Here is a 23,880-nt window from a genome sequence, read left to right as displayed (position 1 = left end):
AATACTTTTTTTTGCTATAGAAAAAGGTCTGGTCTCCTCGAAAATGACACTCGTTCTTGTCGGAAATAAATAATAATAATAATAATAATAATAATCGATAATAATAATAATATAAAAAAAAAAAACTTTTATGGTAGGTAAATCCATTTTCTATGATAGTACGATAATTTTTAATATATTAACCGCCCAAAATATTCCCGTCTGTCCTCCAAGATTCTTCTTCTCTTGCCGTGTTGTTTGTGACGGTGGCCCTGAGTCGAGCATAATATCCTAGTAGACATGGCTGCGCTAAGGATCTCATCTTGTCGAATGGTAAACAGCCTACGGGGGCCAGTCCCTGTCAATGCTGCTGGCATAGCAACAACCAACATCATGGTGAGAGTTAACTCTGGAATGTTATCTTAATTATTGGTTTTCTTTTAAGTAGAAATTACTGGTATTAGGTTTAACCGTTGCGTCGTCTGCGGGATTTCGCCGGTCCAGTAAAACATCGGCTGTAGTAACGTGATTTTCAGAGATTTTCGGGAAAAGGATGCTGGTTTTTGAGGCACGCCCATTTTAATTAGCGCATGCTCATTTAATGTATTTTCCAGATATTATTTAAGACTTTATGAGAGTAGGGTTGCCTGGTGGAACCAGATTGTATGGTTGAATGCTTAATACGTTGGTTGATATTTTGTTACCCTAAATCTTATATAACCAGATAGATGATAACTTCTTTTGGTCCGAGATCTTAAAGGTGATGGCTACTTCTTGGTTATTGATCACCTGTTCATGAATTGTTTAGCCTAATCTCTAATAAAGGGAGTTAAGAATCGGTGAATGTATGATACTCTCTAACTTCTAGCCAAATACATGAACCATGTAATTTTCCTACTCATTATCTTGTGTTTTATGCATTTCTGGCTATTATTATTCGGGCAAACCACCCGTTCATGAAATCTTGGCCTCCTTAATATAAGTATAATTATGGGGACACCAGTTGAAAACCAGGGGTTTATTGGGTAAAAAAAAAAAAAAAATTGTTTACAAGAGCACGCTCTCCATTCACTCCAAAATTATGCAGTCCTGCAGCACTTCTCTTCTTGTACAGTAATTAGGAGGTTCTTTAAATGCTGGGAAAGCAGAGAAGTGACTGAAAATGAAAGTATCAAAATTCTCAATGATTCACTTTATGACCCTCTAATAGATTTTTCTCTGCCCTGGCTCACTTTTCTTGCTAAAAAAAAAGATAATCTAATTGCTCCTATGGTCTGGCAAATGGTACGTGGATGTGCTGCCCACGCCAGCCCTGTGGGTCACTGCGGGGGATATTTTATTACTTTCACATGAACAACATTAGCTGTACACTGAACAGGGAGCATTTTCATTATAATCGACTGCTGACATAGATTAAATGGTTAATATATTATATTTTAATTGTTAGTGAAACTGGAATTCGCTATACGAAATGGACGAGTGCTGGCTAGTTTGGCATTTTTATACATGTTTAATTGGGGATGGGACATAATAACTTAACATGTCGGTCTATTAAAATGTGAAGTTTATTTTTCATAAGTCCATTGTTTACATTTGAGAGACTGATGGATAGTTATTGCACATGCGTTGGTTCCGATTAGTTTGCGGAGCATTCTATGTATTTACAATGACTTAATAATTACCTGTTTTTTTTTTTTTTTTTTTTTTTTACCAATTACAAGCTTCTAAATATATATTCTCAAGTTCCCGGGTGTTGTTTTACAACAGCTATTTTTTTCCATCCTCCCATTCAGTTTCAACTTTACTACCATCATAAACTTGTTTACTTACTTGTTTACTTGTTTTGGGTTTAAATCCAACCCTCCACTGAAGTCAAGTGAACTACTTTCGGGCGGATCCATATTAATCATCTAACGAAACATTTTCATTATAACTTATACAATTCTTTGATTGTAGTATCTTCCAAATCATATGATCTTGTGAAAAGTAATGTCTTTAGTTTCTTCTTAAGTTCAATTGCTCCCTTCAGGTCCTTCATTTCCTAGAGAGATTTACAATCTATTTTGAAATTTAGTGTAATTTAATCTATACTGGTAATTATATACAGTATTATGAAAACACACTGCGTTCAGTGTATAGCTATTGATGCTCACGTGAAAGTAAAAAATATTCCTGAAATAGTGTTCCTTGGGGGTGGTGTGCGCAGCACATCCATGTACCGTTTGCCAGAATATAGGTGCAGTGAGATTGTTTGTTTGCAAGTGAAGCGAGCCACGCCTGAGGAAAAACCATTAGAAGTACTTGAAGTGAATCATAGGGAATTTTGATACTTCCACTTATATGAACCATATAATTTTACAACTGGTTATCTTGTGATTATTTAGCATTTCCGACCATTATCATTGCTGCAAATACAGTAACTCGTGGTGTGTTTTTTTTTTTTTTTCTCCCACCCAAAAAGTCTTGGTTTCTCACTGGTGTCCCCAATAATTGTATTTATTTAAGAGAGTCCAAAAACTCATAAATGGGTGGTTTGCCCCCCAATAATCATGGTCAGAAATACATAAAACACAAAATAGTAAATGTAAACAAACAATGGAGTCAGAGAGAAAAATACTTCACATTTTAATAGACTGATACGCAAGTTATTATGCCCCATTTAACATGGAGAGAAAAAATCTCAAGCTAGCCAGCACTTGTCCATTTCTTACAGTGAATTCCCGTTTTGATAGTAATTAAAGTCATATATTAACCGAAAAATGGATACAACTTGCATTAGTATTGGTTAAATGTTTATTTACGTGTTGGCAAGTAAATAGGGTCAACATTTATTATAGTACAATATTCCTAATGAAGAAAATAAGAAGTGCTCCTGGTGTATTTATGGGAACTTTGAACTAATATCTGTTGAAAATGATTGAGAGGAAATCAGTATTTTGCAAATTATAGACCTTTTGAAATTCCTGAAGTTTTGACTGAAAAATCGCTTTTAAAAGGGAAACGGAACATAAAGAGCACAGTTTTAGCTAAGGTTCTTCACCTAATCATATCAAGGAGTCGTATCCATACCTTGTTGTAGGGGTTGTCGGCTGCAACCTCCGTTTAGGCTTCCCTAAGTCTAGGTCGCACTCATCTTTTTTTTTCCCAGTCAGCTTCCCTTCGGAAACTAGGTTTTTCAGACCGATAGTCTAATTTAACCCATCCATAAAGCTTGAAGAATATATACCGGTATTTCTGGCTAGTAACAATATCAAAACTGTTCAAAATCCCCATAAACACAACAGTAACACTTAACAGTATTTCCTCTAATGGTAATACTGTAATAATGGTAGGCCTACAAAGAATGATAAATTCAGTATGTTTCCTGAACCTTTTTACTGTATCCAAAACTTTCTTGATAACATTGACGAGTGAGACGTCAAACTACCTAACTAAAATATCCTTCGTGAGGCAGTTTAGTTGAATTAAGTGGTGTCTTTCAAGATTGGTAATGTGAAGGTATTTGAAAAGAAATATATCTGCAGAGTAGAAATTATTTAGAAAATTGTGTACAACTTAATATAATTGTTTCCACTAACTATTGTTTTTGTTTTTCATGTAAGGCTCAAAAACACAATATTAGTCTTTAGTAACATTTATGTCCACATAGTTTAGATAAGGAAAATTTTAGAATTTGTTGATTGTTGATTAGTTATAGAACTGTAGATAGTATCATCAATTTCACTATCACTCAGTGTTGTTAAAGTGGTTTATACAAATATTTATGTGCTCTGTTTATAACAGTAGAATATGACCTTGTCCTAATGTGTTTTAAATTCTTTCATCAGAAAACAAAAATAGGAACTACAAAGGTTAAGCAGGTAAGCAGTAATTGTAACAAAGCTATTGCACATTGGAAGCTGCATGAGGTTATGGTTAATATAATTCATGCTCATTAATGCATTTGCTGATAATTGTTTTTGTATTTTGATGTCTATGTCATATAAAAGTAGATAAATGTTGCAGCTTATACAGTAGTGAACTACCAAGTCTTTTGTGATATAATTGATAGTGTTATTTATGTATATGAAACTCCCATTTAGTGGGTTTTTAGCCTTTGATATTTGCCGAATCTGACTACAGTAAAACCCTCTCCTCATAGTTTATCGAAGGCTTGAGCAAGGTAAGGAAGTTTTTATTTTGATATATCAGCTAGCCTTGCCATAAATATTTGGCAAGCATGAAAATGAAATAAATAATGATGTAGTGTAGGTAATTTTTTAGGAATTATTGATATTTCCAAGTGAAAATCATGTTTAAGAATTAATGATAACCTCAAGTGCCTATATATTTTATTCTCATTTTGTTTGGAAGTATGATATAAGTATTTAATTCTTCCAAAACTATTCAGGTTGTTTGTTTTTTATTCATGAGGGGTAATACTCTTACCCTTAATAATTTACTGTACTTATCGTTTTAGATAATAGATGGTAGTTATAACACTGATCTGATCTAATATAAAACTAAGAACAAAGGTTAATATGATAGTTGATTACTCCTGTTCAACAAATCTTACACAGTATTTGCATCATAGTAAAAATAATTCCGAGTTTTTAAGAATTAATTTGTGTTGCAATACAATTTGTTACAATATAAGGAATACTAAAGAAGTGACTTTTTAATGCTATTGTTATTATTGCTTCATATATCCACATAAAATTTTATAACAAAAAAACTACACAAGTAGAATTTGTGAATACTGTATAATCTTTAGTGTGAGTAATTTTGTCACCATTTTGCTTCTTGTAAGTGCAGTTCAAGCCCTCTGAAAAACCAGGAAAGGATCTCAAATTTGGAAAACGTTTGGTAAGCCTTTCTTTCATTTCTCAAAAATACAAACCTTGTCTGGCTGACGAAGGCAGCATAAAGTTTTTTATTGTTGCAATTCTTATCAAATGCACAGAAATTTACTTTTTAATTCTTGTCACGTGCACAGGAATTTGCGTTTTAATTCTTGTCAGATGCACAGAAATTTGTTTTTAATTCTTGTCAGATGCATAGAAATTTGTTTTATTAATTCTTGTCACTTGCACAGAGATTTGTTTTTTAGTTCTTATCACATGCACAGAAATTTGTTTTTTGATTATTGTCACATGCACAGAAATTTGCTTTTTAATTTTTGTCAGATGCGCAGAAGTTTGCTTTCTAATTATTTAATTATTATCTACCCTGTACAGGTATGAAATGCTTTTGATATATAAATATTGTTTCTCACATCATGCTTTTTTTTTTTACTTAGCTTTTTGTATACAGGTTATTTTGTTTGGCACATCATAGTCATCTTATAATTTAAAGAAAAATAATTTAGCACAGACAAAATGTTTTTTGTTATTTTATAAGGTGGTTGGTTCAGATTGCCTGGATCTTGCCTCTTAGACTAAATGTCATAACCCCCAATTTATAAGGATTTTCTTTCTAGTGGTATTAGCTGTCTTAATACAGTACAAACCATTGAATTTTGTTCTTATGAAAACAATTAAAATTTGATTGGCTTCCGTTGCAGTGAAGTTTCATGTTCCACGAACTTTCAGTATATGATTATAAAATCAATTGCTGTACTAGATAATTACATTATCACAGAAATGGGCTAACTACTGCACTGTAGGTGTTCAGTGGCTACTTTCCTCTTGGTAGGGGTAGAAGAGAGACTGTAGCTATGGTAAGCAGCTCTTCTAGGAGAAAGACACTCCAAAATCAAACCATTGTTCTCTAGTCTTAAGTAGAGCTTATAGCCTCTGTAACATGGTCATCCACTGTCTTGGGTTAGAGTTCTCTTGCTTGAGGGTACTCTTGGGCTTACTATTCTATCTTGTTTCTCTTCCTCTTGTTATTTTGAAGTTTTAATCCTCTTGTTATTTTCAAGTTTTTATAGTCTATATATGAAAGATTTATTTTACTATTGTTCTTAAACTTCTCGTAATTTATTTCCCTATTTCATTTCCTCACTGGGCTATTTTCCCAGTTGAAGCCCTTGGGCTTATAGTATCCTGCTTTTCCAACTAGGGTTATAGCTTAGCAAGTAATAAAAGTAATAATAATAATAATAAATAAAGCTGAAGTATATTACAGTAATTTGTAATGCAAAATTTTTGGGGCGATTCAAAATTATTTCAGTATTCATAATGTACTTTTGAAATAATTTTGAATTAACTCAATGATGTAGTATTACCAAGTAATATACTTCAGCTTTATTTATGCCTGTTTCTGTGATCTAGTTATCTAGTACTTGATTTAGTTACCTGGTACAGTACAGTATTTGATTTTGGTTTTGATTGGGTATTATATTACTACAGGGTAAACTAAAAGTAGGAGGATAGTAAATAACATTTATTACATTTAGTAGAGTTATATTTGTTAATACATACATACTGTACATATACCAAGGAACTTCCCCCAATTTTGGGGGGTAGCCGACATCAACAAATAAAACAAAACAAAAAGGGGACCTCTACTCTCTACGTTCCTCCCAGCCTGTTAATACGATTGAATTTTTATTAAAAAAAATTTACGTTTACAATAAAATTTTATTGTATACAATAGTACAGTATAAATAAAATGCCCTGAAAATCTTTATAATGCAGCCGCTGAAACTGCTGTCCATCAAAATTTACTCAGCTTTGAAATCTAGCTTTTGCTCTACAATAAACGAGTGTTGCACAATTCCATTTGTTTATTGATTTCTTGAAATGCATCTCTTGATGTTTTTTTTTAGATCACCAACACTAATTGGTTTGACAATAAACTTTGTGTATTGATACTCCTCAAAAGAAAAAAAATCCAATAAGGTAAAGTCAGCGAAAAGTGGTGGGCAATCAATTGATCCTCGTTGGCCGATCCATTCCTTGGGAAATGTTCCATGGGAAATAATTCATGGCAATTATCCTGCTGTAATTGTGAGACAACTTGAATTATTAGAATTACTGTATATGATACTTATCACCTGTGACTTGCATAAATAAAGAATTGTTTTAAAACACCAGAACTTTTAAATACTGTACCACCCCAATAGTGACACTAGGCTGGTATATAGTAGTTGTTGCTCTGATGTTAAATGCATGCTTTTATTATATCAATAAACACAATTATGTTCTAGTTATAATGAACGCCATTTTATAGCCCTAACACAAACCCTATGCCTCTTACTGTTCATCTCTTTTGATTTACCTTATATTTTTAAACATATAACTTACCCGGTAGTTATATATATAGCTTACGTCCCTGACGTAAGCTATACATATAACTACCGGGTAAGCATGTTCAAAAATTTATTTTAGAATGAAAATATCATATTGAAAGTTCATACAGTACAAGGATACCCCAGACTCTAGGAATTGTTTAAAACTCCTGTAAAGGATTTGGCAATCAAATACTCAATAATAAACTGTTAAAATTGCTCTTGATTACAATTGTGCTTAATAGCAATTCATAAAATTCTCCAGGATGTGATTGAGACAAAAGTATTGATATAGCTCTCTTAAAATTCAAATCTTATCGATCTAAAAAAAATTTGATTTACAAGTTTTGACGTAGAAATTAAGAGTGGACTGTAAATTTAAGACTTCTGGGTAACTTCTAATTCAGAAAACATTATATTGTTTCTACAGTAAATCATCATTAGGCAGTTTTTATTTTCCTTATTGAATTGTATATTATTTTTAATAATATACCTGCTGGGTTATTATTTTGGAAAGAGTTGAATACATTTCTATTCAATGTGTTACCCACTTCAATATAGCCTCGCCAATTGTATAAAGTGCTGCGTAATAGCTTCTTTGTCTTATGAATGTAAATTCAATTTAAAGGCTTTTTGAAGATTCAGCACTATATATTTATCTTAAGAAAGCTACTTTCCATTCAGTTACCTTAGTTTTGTCATCAATTTGTAGTTATATTGTAGTTGCTTTTTATTTTAGTTACATCTTATAATATTTGATATTGTATACTCTAATCCCTCTCGTATCCACACATTACTTTAATTGCACAGAGGTGCAAACCACTGTGTACTTGTCAGTATTGGCGTTGGATATGGAAAGTGCGAATAGGAGCCTATCTAGTGCGTATTGATTAGTATTCCCAGTGATTTGATTGATGCAACTATAATTTTGGGTGTTATGTTTTGAATAGATACTTCAATGGTTCTATGCATTAGTATACTGTCTGTCAGACCATAATTTTGGGGGTAACCTAACCTAGGCTATTCTAGGTTACGTACCCCTATATGCACCCCACCCGAAGGTCTTAGTGTGAATACGAGAGTGATTCCGCAAGTTAAATATGTTGCACAAAGTAATTTCAATATTTATTTATGTATTTTTTATGGTGTAGAAGTAGAAACACATACAGTAGTTTGGTACCAAAAGGTAGATCATTCAAGTTTTAAGAAAAATGAGAGTGCTTTAATTAGTATAGCATGTTTGAAATATATGTAGACAGTAGAATTTTGACTTCTGCAATTGTTATATGGTAGTTACGTAAGCAGAGTAGAATAATGTAGTTTTTTGTACTTTCAGTCCAAAGGCATGCATTAACTATAAATATTTTCACAGTACCTGTATTTTAATTTTAATAGAAGAGTAATTTTACTTTGTTAAAACTGTAGTACAATATTATTAGTAGTATTGAAGGAAATTTTGAATTTTAGGGAAGCAAAGAAGGTGTTCGCAAGGAAGCAGATACATTTGGAGAACTAGAAGTGCCGAACTCCAAATACTATGGCGCTCAGACGGTTCGATCGGTCATGAACTTCCCCATTGGTGGGGAGACTGAACGCATGCCTGTAAGTATTATTTCTTCCTTGATATGCAAAATTTCTTTCTCTCTTTCAACTGAAAGGAGTATTCAACAAGAGCATTTATATAAGAAATGAGCTTGTAACAGGTGGTGACTCACCAAAAAATAAAGCTACAACAGTAATGTTACTCTGAGTAATACAGTACATATAATTGGATTTACAAAGGCAATGGAATAGAAATGTTATTGTGTATGGTATCTGTATTGCATGTGAAGACAAATTACCAGTGATAGGAAGTAAATGTAGCAGTGCACAAAATTCAGGTAAAGTGGACAGTTTCAGTGATAAGAGAAAATATGCAAATAAAAAGGGAAATTATTTCTAAAAATATGCCATGTGTTTTGCGTACAACTCATCCTTGTGTTTTCCACAAGGATGAGTTGCTGTCTCAATAGAGTTTTCGCATTAATTTCATTCATATGGAGCGATTTTAACATATCAGATGCTGTCTCAATAGAGTTTTTGCATTAATTTCATTCATCTGGAGCGATTTTAACATATCAGATGCTGTCTCAATAGAGTTTTTGCATTAATTTCATTCATCTGGAGCGATTTTAACATATCAGATGCTGTCTCAATAGAGTTTTTGCATTAATTTCATTCATCTGGTGCAATTTTAACATATCAGATGCTGTCTCAATAGAGTTTTTGCATTAATTTCATTCATCTGGAGCGATTTTAACATATCAGATGCTGTCTCAATAGAGTTTTTGCATTAATTTCATTCATCTGGAGCGATTTTAACATATCAGATGCTGTCTCAATAGAGTTTTTGCATTAATTTCATTCTTCTGGAGCAATTTTAACATATCAGATGCTGTCTCAATAGAGTTTTCGCATTAATTTCATTCATCTGGAGCGATTTTAACATATCAGATGCTGTCTCAATAGAGTTTTTGCATTAATTTTATTCAACAGGAAGCGATTATAATGTTTCTTATTCTGTCTCAAATCACAAGTGACAACTGAAATAAGTATTTTAGATGTCATCATATGTAAATATTAGCTAAAATATCAAGGATGTGTACCAAAGGAGTTGGAATAACGATTCTGTAATAAAAAGTAAAATTTGATCAACTTGAAAAAATGGTTCTTTAAAAATCATCTGAAATTACAAATTATATAAATTACATATGGAGGTACATGATCATGCACAGTAATTGTAAATGAAAATTAGACATTATATTATTTCCACTGTTAGAAAGGTTATGAATTCGTCTACCTTGGTTTTGCGTAATTTCTGTTACTGTACTCATTATTCTTTTCTACAAATATTTTCAGATGCCTGTCATAAAAGCATTTGGAGTTTTGAAGAAGGCAGCAGCTGAAGTTAATAAAGAATTTGGATTAGACCCAGTCGTAGCTGATGCAATTTCCCAAGCAGCTGACCAAGTCATTAGTGGGGAGCTCTATAATGAGCACTTCCCTCTTGTCATCTGGCAGACGGTAAGTACTTCTTTATTATAACTGCATAGTCTGCATTGTTAGAAAGTGGTGGACATTTTTAAAAAATGCTACTACTTTTTTATATTGATTAATTTTTGTCATTTAAACATGAAAAGATATAGCATTTTTCAATATTAATCTTACCCGATGATCATGTAGCTGTCAACTCTGTTGCCCGACAGAAATCTAAGGTCGGGATACGCCAGCGATCGCTATACAGGTGGGGGTGTACACAACAGCGCCATCTGTGAGCAGGTACTCAAGTACTTCTTGTCAACAAGAACTCAATTTTTCCTCTGTCGTGCCACAGGCAAGACCTACTAAATACGCCGTCCCTAACTAGATTTGTTTTCACAACGTTTTGGTGAAGTACACTATTCCAGTTTTGAGCTTTCGCTATGCAGGGGTTTTATCTTCATTTCAAAACTTGAACTCGTTTTGGATAGATTTAATTATGGTGACGAAGAGAGTATGGACTCTCTTTCACTTTTAAATGGCCGACCCTTCCCTTAGACGGAAGTGTTGGTGACGAAGAGAGTATGGACTCTCTTTCACTTTTTAATGACCGACCCTTCCCTTAGACGGAAGTGTGTTTAGGTTTTTGGTAATTTTGCTTAACAAGTTATAGATCTATTTATTTTATATCTCTCCGCCATTTTTAGGCCTCTTCGATTAACTTTCCATTTATTATAAACTTATAAAAAATTAATTTTTGTTTGTTTATATGCGACCTTTCCTAATAGTAGGCGGTCCTTACTTGGAACCGAAGTTAATTAACATTGAGCCCGTCATATCGTATTTCCTTTTAATTTTAATGTTTTTGAAAGAATTTCTTTGATAGTCTCGTACTGTTTTCAAAGATGAACTAACGTTTAGTTTAGTCTCCGCAGTTGTTGACGTTCAGAACGTTCAACATGCGCTCTATCGTTACGATAGAGAGAGAGTATTTCACGGTTTCACGTTGCAGTAAGAGTAAACCGATTCTAGCGTTTCGTTCATTCTTTCTTAGCTTAAATGGTTTTAATTCTAATAAAGGAACTTTTTATTTGGAAAACCTTTCAGTTTTTTTCCTTTAACAAATAATATGTTTTAACGATATTTAATTGGGCTCATCTCTCAGGTTCTAAGTCAAGAGAGAGAGAGGGAGATAGAGACGGAGGGAGAGAGAGGAGAATAAACGTTTCGTTCAAGCGGGTAACGTTGTTCTCGTTTTTTACTCTTCTCCCTAGTCACTATAGGGGAAGAAGGTAAAACGTTTCTAGAGTTTTATTCTTGTTCCCAGGCTTTATGCGGTGAGAGATTTTAAACGTAGTTTATTTGATCTAGTGTTTAGTCTCTTTTCCAGCCACTGAATTCCTTATCTTTCATTATGTTTTTCTGTTGCATTGTAAAACTGTTTTCGCAATTACTACCTTTTAATGAAGGATAGGATTGCGTGTTTCACTTAAAGTTTCGAGTTCAGTGAAATAAGTGCAAACAGAAAATCAAAAGTGATAAAGTGATATGCGCAAAGTGTTACAGTGTTGCGTTCGAGGGTTCGTCTGTTCGTGCCAGTTGTTCACCTAGTCCGATACCTCTTACAAGCTCCCAAGCCCAGGGGAGAAGTAATGTCGAAGGACTTATGGGTTCCACAGGCCTTGATCGACGAACAGACGTTTCCCTCCGTGGTTGCGGGTGTATCTACACACGTTGCCGACGTGATCACCCCACCCACACAAAGACGAGAGAGCCCGTTTATTCCTCGTCTGCGGAAGAGGTTTCTCGCAGAAACCATGGACCAAATCTTGCAGCTTTTAAGTGCAAGTCGGTCCCTTCCGCGCAAGTCCAACGGCCTAGGTGTAGCCACTGGGTCAGTTCGGACTCGCTGCAGTCTTCGACGACTGCACACCTTCCGAGAGAGGCAAGGTGGTACCGCAACAGGCAGTAACTCCGTCTGTTGCCGCACCAGCTGTTTTAGACCCTCAGTCACAACGGACAGTAGCTCCGTTTGTTGCCGTCTTTTATAGACCCTAGTGGTCCATGCTGCAGATATGCAGTCTCAGCTTGCTTCCTTCATGCAGGAGTATCGTGCTGAGAAGGTTGACACTGCACCTGTTAACCTACAACCTGCCACGGTTGTGCGTTCAGCAGATACTGCGGCTGCCTGCTCCCACACTCCACCTGTGAGAGCTCCACCACCGATGCGCAGTCGACCCTGCCAGACGCATGTTCATGCTGCACCCTCCGTTGACATGCGTGAGCTACCGCATCAGCAGTGGGAAGGTGCTGTCAAGCTGCCGTGTTTTGCCACAATGCGGCATGCTCCGCAACCCACGGCAGTCCCTCCCACGCACCAGCACTCCGCTTTTGTTGTTGCCAGATGGGCTCTCGTGGCATGGTTGGTTTCGACCTGGCCTTTCATTAGAAGGGGCTAGCGTTCGATCCCAAGTATGAGGTAGAAATTTATTTCTATTTGAACACGATGTTGTGTTGATATTTATCCATATTGACCCTCCCACACTCCGACTGCGGAGAAGGTTGACGATGCACCCGTTGGCCTACAGCCTGCCACGGTTGTGCGCCCGGCATGGCTGCCTGCTCCCACACTCTTGTTGTGAGAGCTCCTCCACCCATGCGCAGTCGACCCTGCCAGACGCATGCTGACTCCCACAGACACACGGAGCTCTCCGTCGCCGTGCGTGAGCTACCACAAGCTGCCGTGTTTTGACACGGTGTGTCAGCCTCAGCAACACACTGTGGTTACCGCCACTCGCCCGCAGCAAACTAGTCAGTCAGGAGTTGAGGCTTCCCCACACAGCTTTGGTTGTTGCCAACTCACAGACTGTCTAACAGTTACATGACATTGCCTTCTGGTGTGCTACTAATACACCAGTGCTGTATGTCCTCACGCACCTGTTGGGGTTGACAGTTCAGTTTTTGACAGTTCACAGACTGTCAAGCAGTTTCATAACGTTGCCTTCTGGTCTGCTGCTTATGCACCAGTGAAACCCTCACTGAGATAACCTAGCTTTTCTCGGACATGGTTCCTGTAGATGAGAAAGTGCTGTTCTCCCTCCTTCTGATATTCCCTTGAGGACTCTGTCATTTGGAGAGGAGCCTTAAGCTGCTTAGCCTCCTATGGACTTTAATTAAAGCATAACATGCTTCCAGGGAGGGTAAATGGTTCCGCTTCCGTCGCTAACCCCGTCTGTTGCCACACCTGCTCCCATAGACCTTGGGCTTTGTTGCAAGACATGCAGTCCAAGCTTAGTCCTTGATAGAGGATTTTTTACGGAGAAGAACCTTCTTGCCAACGACCTTCCTACCGGTTGGTTGTACGCCCTGTTGACGCTGAGGTATCCTACTCACGTCCGCCAGTTGAGATGGTTCCTCCACCGGTGCGACCCAGTGTGGGTTGCCAATCGCACGTTGACGTTAAGCTACTCTCGGAGGTGGTTGTGGACGTTCAGTGTGTCACTGGGAAGACGTTCAACAACCAGCAGAGGTGACTTGTTGTGACGCAGTGCGGCAACCTCAGCAACCCGATAAGGGGTTGTCTGCACTACCCAGACAGTCTAGACAGTTTCGGGTTGTCGCTGTACTTCCTCGCATCCCCATGGTTGACAGTTCACAGACTGTGCAGCAGTACCATGATCTTGTGTCCGGCTCCGTCACGCATCCACCAGTGCGACCGGATTCAGCGAGTCAGACGTTGCCCACTCCGTTGCCGTTTCCTCATCAGTTTCGGATGAGGAACCCTCTGATGAGGACATGGCTGAACAAGACGATCAACCCCCAGCCCTGCTATCCATCCAGAAGATGCTGAAGAAGGAACACGGCCCTGTCAGGCTGTGGATGAGTCTGGTTAGGACACTGTCATCCGTGGTTCAATTGGTGTCACTTGGAAGACTACACCTCCGTCCTCTTCGGTTTCATCTAGCTCTTCACTGGAAAAGGACAAGACGCTAGAAGCGGTCTCGATCCCGGTTTCCGGAAGATAAGTCTGGTCTGACTTGATGAAAGGACTTTATCAACCTTTTATAGGGTCTTCCCCTGACTGTTCAGACTCCCAACCACGTTCTCTTCTCAGACGCATCGGACGTAGGCTGGGGTGCGACCTTAGGCGGTAGGGAATGCTCGGGATTATGGAACTCGAGTCAAAGGACAATGCATTTTAACTGCAAGAAGCTTCTGGCAGTACGTCTGACCTGGAAAAGCTTCAGGTCTCTCCTTCAAGGCAAAGTAGTGGAGGTGAACACGGACAACTCCCTGCTTTGATGTTCATCTCCTAGCAAGGAGGGACCTACTCTCTGACATGGTGCGAGTTCGCATGTGACCTCCTCTCCTGTTCAACAGGTCTAGACTTTTCACTAGTAACAAGTTTCTTCCAAGGCAACTTTAATGTCTTAGCAGATTGTCTCAGTAGGAAGGGACAATAATTCCGACATATTGGACCCTCCACAAAGATGTATGCAAGAGACTTTGGGTCACCTGGGGCCAGCCAACCATAGATCTCTTCGCAACCTCGATGTCCAAGAGGCTCCCAATACTTTGCTCACCTATCCCGGACCCAGCAGTGGTTCTTTTAGATGCCTTTCTACTAGATTAGTCTCATCTAGATCTATATGCATTCCCTCCGTTCTAGATTGTCAACAAGGTACTGCAGAAGTTCGCCTCTCACGATGGAACAAAGTTGACACTAGTTGCTTCCCTCTGGCCCGCGAGAGAATAACTTACCGAGGTACTTCGATGGCTAGTAGACGTTCCCAGAACTCTTCCCCTAAGGGTGGACCTGCTACGTCTGCCACGCGTAAGAAGGTACTCCAAGGCCTCCACGCTCTTCGTCTCACTGCCTTCAGAGTATCGAAAGACTCTCGAGAACTAGAGGTTTTTCGAAGGAGGCAACCAGAGCGATTGTTAGAGCAAGGAGAACATCCACCCTTAGAGTCTACCAATCGAAGTGGGAAATCTTCCGAAACTGGTGCAAGTCAGTATCCGTATCCTCGACCAGTACCTCTGTAACTCAAATAGCTGACTTCCTCTTATATCTGAGGAAAGAGCGATCTCTTTCAGCTCCCACTTTCAAGGGTTACAGAAGCATGTTGGCATCAGTCTTCCGTCACAGAGGCTTAGATCTTTCCAACAATAAAGATCTACAGGACCTCCTTAAGTCTTTTGAGACCACGAAGGAGCGTCGTTTGGTTACACCTGGTTGGAATTTAGACGTGGTTCTAAGATTCCTTATGTTAGACAGGTTCGAACCACTTCAATCAGCCTCCCTGAAAGATCTCACCTTTAAGACTCTTTTCCTGATATGCTTATCCACAGCTAAAAGAGTCAGTGAGATTCATGCCTTCAGCAAGAACATCGGATTTTCATCCGAAACGGCTACATGTTCTATATCTTGGTTTTCTAGCCAAACACGAGCTGCCTTCTCGGCCTTGACCAATATCGTTCGATATTCCAAACTTATCGTATGGTTGGAAATGAACTAGAAAGAGTATTATGTAAGAGCTCTTACGTTCTATTTTAAAAACCTTTACGAGGCCCGTCTGAAGCTTTATGGTGTTCAGTTAAGAATTCATCTTTGCCTATGTCAGAGAATTCTTTATCCTATTATTTTCAGACTGTTAATACGAGAAGCTCATTCCCTTCTGAATGAGGAAGACCAAGCTTTCTGAAGGTAAGGACACACGAAGTTAGAGCTGTCACAACTTCCGTGACCTTTAAACAAACTAGATCTCTGCAAAATATATTCGACGCAACCTTTTGGAAAAGCTAATCAGTGTTCGCGTCTTTTATCTTAAGAATGTCCAGTCTCTTTACGAGAACTGCTACACTCTGGGACCATTCGTAGCAACGAGTGCAGTAGTGGTGGGGGCTCCACCACTACAATTCCCTAATTCCAGAACCTTTTTAATCTTTCTCTTGAAATATTTTTGGGTTTTCCGGAAGACTAAGAAGCCTTCCGCATCCTGGTTGATTTGGCGGGTGGTCAGAGAAGCGCCTAGATTAGAGGTTGTGATGAGGTCCTTTAGTATGGGTTGCAGCCCTTCATACTTCAGCACCTAGGAGTTGCTCAGCATCCTAAGAGGATCGCTAGGCTCAGTAAGGAAGACGTACTTAAAAAGGCAGAGTAATGGTTCAAGTCGACTTCCTTACCAGGTACTTATTTATTTTATGTTTGTTATTTTGAATGACTGCTAAAATGAGATACGGGATACTTAGCTTCTAATGTTAACATGTATGCTGGTCTCCACCCACCACCCTGGGTGTGAATCAGCTACATGATCATCGGGTAAGATTAATATTGAAAAATGTTATTTTCCTTAGTAAAATAAATTTTTGAATATACTTGCCCGATGATCATGAATTTAAGGACCCTCCCTTCCTCCCCATAGAGAACCAGTGGACCGAGGAGAAAATTGAGTTCTTGTTGACAAGAAGTACTTGAGTACCTGCTCACAGATGGCGCTGTTGTGTACACCCCCACCTGTATAGCGATCGCTGGCGTATCCCGACCTTAGATTTCTGTCGGGCAACAGAGTTGACAGCTACATGATCATCGGGTAAGTATATTCAAAAATTTATTTTACTAAGGAAAATAACATTTTACAGCCTACAAGCTGCAAATTCACTTTAGAAAAGAAAAATTAAAAACTTCCATATAAAAAAGTCACTTTTGAATGTGACTTCTATACACTGGTAGAATAATTCATGTAAAAAAAATTACTAAAGCTAAGAGAATTTCTGTGTTAAAACTTTGAGAGCAGAAAAACAAAAAAGCAGTAGTAATTTGAAGTAACCCTAAAATAGCATTATTTTAATAAGGCAGAGTTGCACCCTTTCAAGAGAGTCTGTTGTCACCTTGTTTTCTTGAATTAATTGTGCTAGATCTTAATGACTTGGCCACCATATGCGGTCAAATTGTCTTGAAGATAGTCATTTGAAACTTTTAAAATTATGATCCAATTCACTGTATATACACAGCTGTTACAGACTGCTAATAATGCCAATCTTGGCAAGATAACTCATATGAATAGCCCAAGGTTGATACATCTATTTGAATTTTTTTTCTTTTAATTTCTATATGGTTGTACATGAAAAAGCAGCCAGGAAAGTCAAAGTTAAGATAACTAAATGTGTTGTATGCAAATCGCTGTAATTCATTGTGAAACTCCAGTCATTGTAAATGTCTATATAACCTCTGGAGAAATTAAATGCAATTTTTTTAATTTACAGGGTTCTGGAACACAATCAAACATGAACACTAATGAAGTCATAGCCAATAGGGCTATAGAAATTCTTGGAGGAGAATTGGGTTCCAAGTCACCTGTGCATCCTAATGACCATGTTAACAAAAGTCAGGTTAGTCATTTGCAGGATGAATTTAAATTATGTTCAGTGATTTATTTTGTTGCAAAATGTATGAATTAATGAATAATGGACACTTTTTGTTGTAGAATGTAGATGGAATATTTGGGTCGAATATAATCTGTGAACAACAAATAGAGCATGCACCATTATTGTGCTGGCCCAAAGCACATGATCATTGAGGTGATTTATACCTGTTGATGCAATGTTCCCTTTCAGAGTTCTAATGATACCTACCCCACTGCAATGCACATAGCAACTGCAGTTGAAATTCATAACACACTTCTTCCTGGCCTATCTGCTTTGCACAAAGCCTTGGATGCCAAAGCTAAGGAATTCGCTGACATTATCAAGATTGGCCGCACCCACACTCAAGTAAGTCTGTGAAATCCTTAAAATAAAGCATGTATTTTGGTATTTTTTTAGTAATATTTTATATAAAGGTTTCCAGCTCCTACTGTATTGTTGTGTGCTAGGAGTAGTTTCCTGGTTGACTGCATTACTCTTGATATTACTGTGTTATTAATTTTATTATAATAATGTTGCTGATGCAATATAACTAGTGAATACTATGCATCATTTGATTATTCTTATGTAACTCCTGTAATATTTATGTTGCTTCTACCTAAAGTTGTCAAGGTCTACCCAAAAATAAAAACTTTCCATTCTTTTGCCTCGCAAAATACCTCGCAGTCATTGGAGTCATTCTAGTAATTAGCAGGCTGCAGCCAAATATAGTACGCTGACTAATTATCATGTTATTACCTCAATTCCACTAACTCACAGCTAAATAAATGGTCCCTGGAATTACACTGCTATATGAATATGGGGCACCCCCCCTGTTTAGGTAGGCTACTTGGCAGTGAGAACCAACAAGGTATTGAACCTTAGGCGGATTCGTTATGTCATTATTATGGTACTTTAAAAATATTGATTAAAAAATTTTTGCTTTTTTATATGACCATTACTATTTTAATGCAGAGGAATTTAGGTCAGGTTAATAAAGGAGTGAACTATGAAAATTATAAAAAAGTATTTATTTTTTTAAAGGAAAAACTTTATCCTATAACACACAAAGTTGCCGTAACTACCATGACAACCTTTTCCTTTAAAAAAAAAAAAAAAAAAAAAAAAAATGGCACCAACCACCTGTTGAGATACCACCGGTAGAGAGTTATAGGGTCCTTTGACTGGCCAGATCGTACTACATTAGATTCCTCTCAGGTTATGGTTCAAATTTCTTTTGCCTACACATACTCTGAATAGTCTTTGCTTATTCTTTACACATTCTCCTCTTTCCTCATACTCCTGACAACACTAAGCTTACCAAACTGGTTTTTTTCACTTAGGGGTTTAACTACTACACTGTAATTTTTCAGAGGCTACTTTCCACTTGGTAAGGATAGAAGAGACACTTTAGCTATGGTAGGCAGCTCTTCTAGGAGAAAGATACTTCAAAATCAAACCATTGTTCTCTAGTCTTGGGTGGTGCCATAGTCTCTATACCATGGTCTTCCACTGTCTTGGGTTAGAGCAGTCTTGCTTGAGGGTACACTTGGGCACACAATTTTATATATTTCTTTATATCCTTTCCTCACTAGGTTATTTTCCCTGTTGGAGCTCTTGGGCTTATAGCATCCTGCTTTACCAACTAGGTTTGTAACTTGGCTAGTGATAATAAAAATTATAATGTGCGACCCCAACATTTTCACAGAAAAATATTATTTTATGTATCTCATGTATCATGCAAGCTCCTTTTTTGAGACCAAATTAGAATAAACTAACATCTTTTCCTCTACCTTTTAATCCCAACTTCTAGTTCATTAAGTTGAAAAAATTTAAGAGAATGATAACAGTATCATTAGTAATGCATTTGGCTGTAAACAACTAAATGAACAACAGCCACTTTGTTATGAATAACTAGTTCTGATAACAGTTGTTTTGCTTGCATTTCAACTTTCGTAAGATAATAAACAATTACCATAGTAGTTACAAGCAATGTTAAGTAGAATATGACAGATATATTATTGCATTATACCTTTATTTTGTTTATGAAAAGGTAAATCAAATTGCACAAAAACTACCTAATGAATTGGAAGAAAAGTAAATAATTGTAGTTAAGCACCGTAAAGCATAAAATACATTCATTTATATTGTAAAATAAAAATCATAAAGTAATAATTCTTTCTTAGTAAGAGATAAAAATCCTTTGGTAGTTGCCTTAATTGGCTGATTTAAAAATCTTTAAATTTTTGGTTTCAGATGAAGAAATTATCTATGTCGGCTATAGAGAAGGTCTTATCAAGTATCTTAGTGTAACTGATTTTTTCAAGGTTTTGTATGTATTCAGGGATTTTACTTTTAAAAACTATAATTGTTAGCATGTATTAGGGTAATATAAGAAGAAATACTTTACTACTTTTTTTTTAAATGTTCACCTTTTTTTTTTTTGTAAAGTCTTTCTTTTAAAGATTCACATTTTATTTTGCCATTAACAGACTGGCTATCCGGTATTCACTTTTGTATGAGTAGGAGAAATACAAATTACTTGAAAAAACATTGATTTATTTACGTATGAAACATCTGCTAAATTTGAGTTAATTCTTGAATTATGTAAATTTCAGGATGCCACTCCCTTGACTTTGGGACAAGAATTTAGTGGATATGCACAACAAGTAGAATTCGGCATTGAACGTGTGAAAGCCTGTTTACCCAGAATTTACCTTCTAGCTGCAGGAGGTACGGCTGTAGGCACTGGTTTAAACACAAGGATTGGTTTTGCTGAAAAGGTGGCAGCCAAGGTAAGACATTACTTGTGATTCTTATTTATGAATTTTATGGGAAGTTGAAATCTTGAATCACTTAAAAGGGTATTGATATCTTTTCATGATTTATAGGTGATATTTTTAACTAAACTGTTGGTTATGGGAGAATTAGTAGCATTTTGTATATTTTAAATGCCTTTTATCTTCTAAATTTTCAATTGAAGATTAAAATTACTAAATATTGTACATATCCTTTCGAATTATAAAATTCAATATCAGACTGAACCTCTTAATTTGCTGTTTGAAGTCAGCTTATGGAATGAAAATAAAAATTATATCCTGAAATACCTGGCAAACAAAAATGTAAAATTCTCTCTATATATATATAAAAAGGCAAAATAATAAGAATGTATAAATATCAAATGCTTTAAATCTTTTATCAATGTACCTTGGTCACATGCTGCGATATTGACAGCTGTCCTGGAACTTTTTATTGTAAATATTATGATTATGATGTTAACCATCATGGCAAGTTCAAATGAGGCTGAACTTGCAAGTCTCCTATATACGCAATGAATTTGTGCATCGCATGTTGATACACTAGCCCTAGTACAGGGGAAACAATATTTCTTTGGTAATCAGGTCTTATTGGATTTTGGATTCTCTGTTCTAGCCTTGAACAGGAAAGTCAATGGAGATCACATAGCATCTCCCCAAAAATAAGATTTTCCTCTGTCAAAACTACTTATTGTGTTTAGCAATTAAAACATTGTATTATCCAGTACCTGAGTGAGGACTCATGATTTTACTGTTAAACTAGGTCAAATTTTCTTATACTGTTATGCTTGTTGATACAAAAAAGTTCAAGGATGGTTGTTATGCTACTGTGAATTCTGGCATCATTAACAGGCAACTTGGGACACTGTTTACCTTTGTTGTTAGAAAGTGATGCAAGACTAATAGTCCAAAACATTTGGTTAGCTTTGAAAGCTAAAGGAATGTTATGGAAACACGTTACTTTTCTGAATAGTGACACCTAGGCATAAAAGATTTAAGGGTACTTTTGATCCTTCACAGACATAAATGGCTTAATATTACTATATTACTTAGTTAGATAGTGTTCATGTTATCATTAATGAGCCTAATCAAAACCATATTGTGAATATCATTCCAGTCTGGAGTTTGGTATTCTTTGAAGTTTTTATTCTGTTAATTTGAAATTAAGGTGAGAATGTGTAGATAATGCAGCTGGAGCTATTTACTTGCACTCCTCTCTGTAGAGGGTTATTACACCTCATGTAGTGTATTGTAGGCATTACAAGGGCTGTTGCAGCATTCCTTTGGCCCATAGCTGCACTTGTTTTATATCCTTCTACTTTTCCTCCATTCCCTCTTCATTTCTGCCAAACCTGATATTCTTATAGAGTTAATGGGCATTGGGTCCTCTGGTAGTGACAGTGGATGCTCTAATGTAATTGTAATTGGGCTTTGTAGTTCGTGTAGTTCATACTGATTTGGAGGCTATAAAGTTTATAGTGGTTTATATGGCTGTTCATTAATTAGTTTTTCTAAATCTTGTAAACTGAATGGCTTACCTACGCCGCTATCATTGCCTCACAGAACCATATAATGAGCAATTGGAAGGGGGGGAGTGGCTTTGTAAGTGGGGGAAAACACGGAATTTAAATTTTTATGACAGATGTCAAAACTTAGTGAGCCTTGAGTAGGAAAATAAATGAACCTCCGGTGAATATAGTGGTGAATGTAGAAATAATAGATTTTATTACAATTCCAATTTTGAACTGTTAACATATGCAAAATGAATGTTGATATTTAATAAACCTATGCAATCTCCAAGAGCTTTTATAGAGCAGCATCCAGATACACATATCATACTTCCAGATTGCAAGTAATTTTGACAATGTTTCCAATATATAGAGGTTAGGATATTAACAGTCCTCTCATTACTTTTTGTTGTAAATCTGGCAGAATATTTGTGTGTGGCTGTATGCATCAATCCCAAGATCTTTACCATGTTCAATTTACAAAATGCTCCAGGCATGTGCTTAAATTTCCTAGTAATTATGATTTTTGGCATCAGGATAAATTTCTCTTTAGATACCAAAATATTGAATTGACCAGTACTAGCTTTATTGTACTTCTTTAGCTTTCCCTGGTAATTTGTGGAACTTATTTTTAAAATAATTTCTAGATAGTATAAGTTTGATTATTCCAACAATATTGATCATGATATTAACAATCTTTTCAATAGCTAGTCTGTTTTTCTAATTAAAAGGTTTTGTCCAGTACTAGAGGAATGAGGACTATCATAGTTTTCTGTAAAAGTTGGATAGCTGCTCTGATAATGTTAAGCTTGCTGATATAAAAACAGTTTTAAGGGAGGAGGTTTTGCTATTGTGAATTCTGGCGTCATTAACAGGCATCTTGGACAGTTTTCCTATGTTGTTAGAAAGTGATGCAAGATTAACACTCCAAAACATTTGGTTATCTTCAAAAGGTAAATAAATGCTATGGAAACAGTTTACTTTTCTGAGTAGTGACACCTAGGCATTGAAGATGTTAGAGTACTTCTTATCCTTTGTAGACTGACAGGTTGATATTGTTGTATTAATTAGTAAAATGTTGTTCAGGTTGTCATTGACAAGCATAGCCAAAGCCTTATCATAAATATCATTCAAATTTAGAGTTTGGCATCATTTTTTGTCAGTACATTTCATGTGCTTACTGTAGGCAATATAAGGGTCTTTGCAGCATTCCTTTGGCTTGTAGCTGGGCTTGCTTTATATCCTACATTTCCATTTCATTTCTACCAAATCTTTGCAAACTCTATTTAAGGGAAGCCTGGTTTTCTTATTTGAGTGTTAATGGTCATTGGGTCCTTTTGGTAGTGAAAGGGGATGTTCTAATATAATTGCATTTTGGGATTGTACTTCAGGTAATTCATATTGATTAGGAGGCTTTAAAGATTCTATTGGTTTAAAGGCCCTTATTAGTATTTCTCAGTTGAGTAAACTGAATGGTGCCCATGCCGCTATCATTGCCATACACCACCGTATAATGAGCAATCGTATACTGGGAGTTTGAGGCTATTTAGGTGAGGGAAAATGGGAGATTGACATTTTTAATGAGTTCAACACTTCGGGATCTTTGAAGAGGAAGCTAAATGAACCTCCGGTGAGTTTAGAAAGAATAAATTATTTTAATTCCAATTTTAAGCTGTTAACTAGTGCATAATGAATGAAAGTTTTTCGATAGTCAGCAATGCTGTCCCAATTACACATCTCGTACTACCAGATTGCAAGTAATTTTGGCGATGTTTCCAATATTCAGAGGTAAGGATATTACCAGCTCTCTCATATATTTTGTTCTAACTTAGGCGGAAAATTTTATTTTTGTATGTGGCTGTGTGCAGCAATCCCAAGAAGTTTACCGTATACAAATTTCCAAGTAATTATGATGTTTGGCATCAGTATATAGTACATTATT

At 36.4% G+C, this 23,880-nt stretch overlaps 1 protein-coding gene across 3 annotated transcripts in view; it reads left to right on the top strand.

Annotated features, from left to right (window-relative positions):
• The first annotated feature begins 214 nt into the window (after window positions 1-214).
• The window catches only part of LOC137645894 (fumarate hydratase, mitochondrial-like), a 53,618-nt gene continuing 29,952 nt past the window's right edge, over window positions 215-23,880 (top strand). The window contains exons 1-9 of one of the 3 annotated variants that reach the window (XM_068378923.1): window positions 215-375; window positions 3,807-3,839; window positions 4,121-4,141; window positions 4,774-4,824; window positions 8,660-8,794; window positions 10,091-10,255; window positions 17,477-17,602; window positions 17,828-17,983; window positions 20,233-20,409. In XM_068378923.1, coding sequence (XP_068235024.1) covers window positions 280-375; window positions 3,807-3,839; window positions 4,121-4,141; window positions 4,774-4,824; window positions 8,660-8,794; window positions 10,091-10,255; window positions 17,477-17,602; window positions 17,828-17,983; window positions 20,233-20,409 — 960 coding nt within the window. In that variant the 5' untranslated portion in view covers window positions 215-279. The remainder of the gene's footprint in view (window positions 376-3,806; window positions 3,840-4,120; window positions 4,142-4,773; window positions 4,825-8,659; window positions 8,795-10,090; window positions 10,256-17,476; window positions 17,603-17,827; window positions 17,984-20,232; window positions 20,410-23,880) is intronic. The other 2 variants (XM_068378924.1, XM_068378925.1) reach the window with 2 other exon arrangements.

This window comes from Palaemon carinicauda, chromosome 8 (assembly GCF_036898095.1).
Source record: "Palaemon carinicauda isolate YSFRI2023 chromosome 8, ASM3689809v2, whole genome shotgun sequence".
In the NCBI taxonomy this organism is placed as follows: Eukaryota; Metazoa; Arthropoda; class Malacostraca; order Decapoda; family Palaemonidae; genus Palaemon; species Palaemon carinicauda.
Note: the sequence above shows the minus strand (reverse complement) of the source record. Positions and strands in the feature narration are given on the sequence as shown.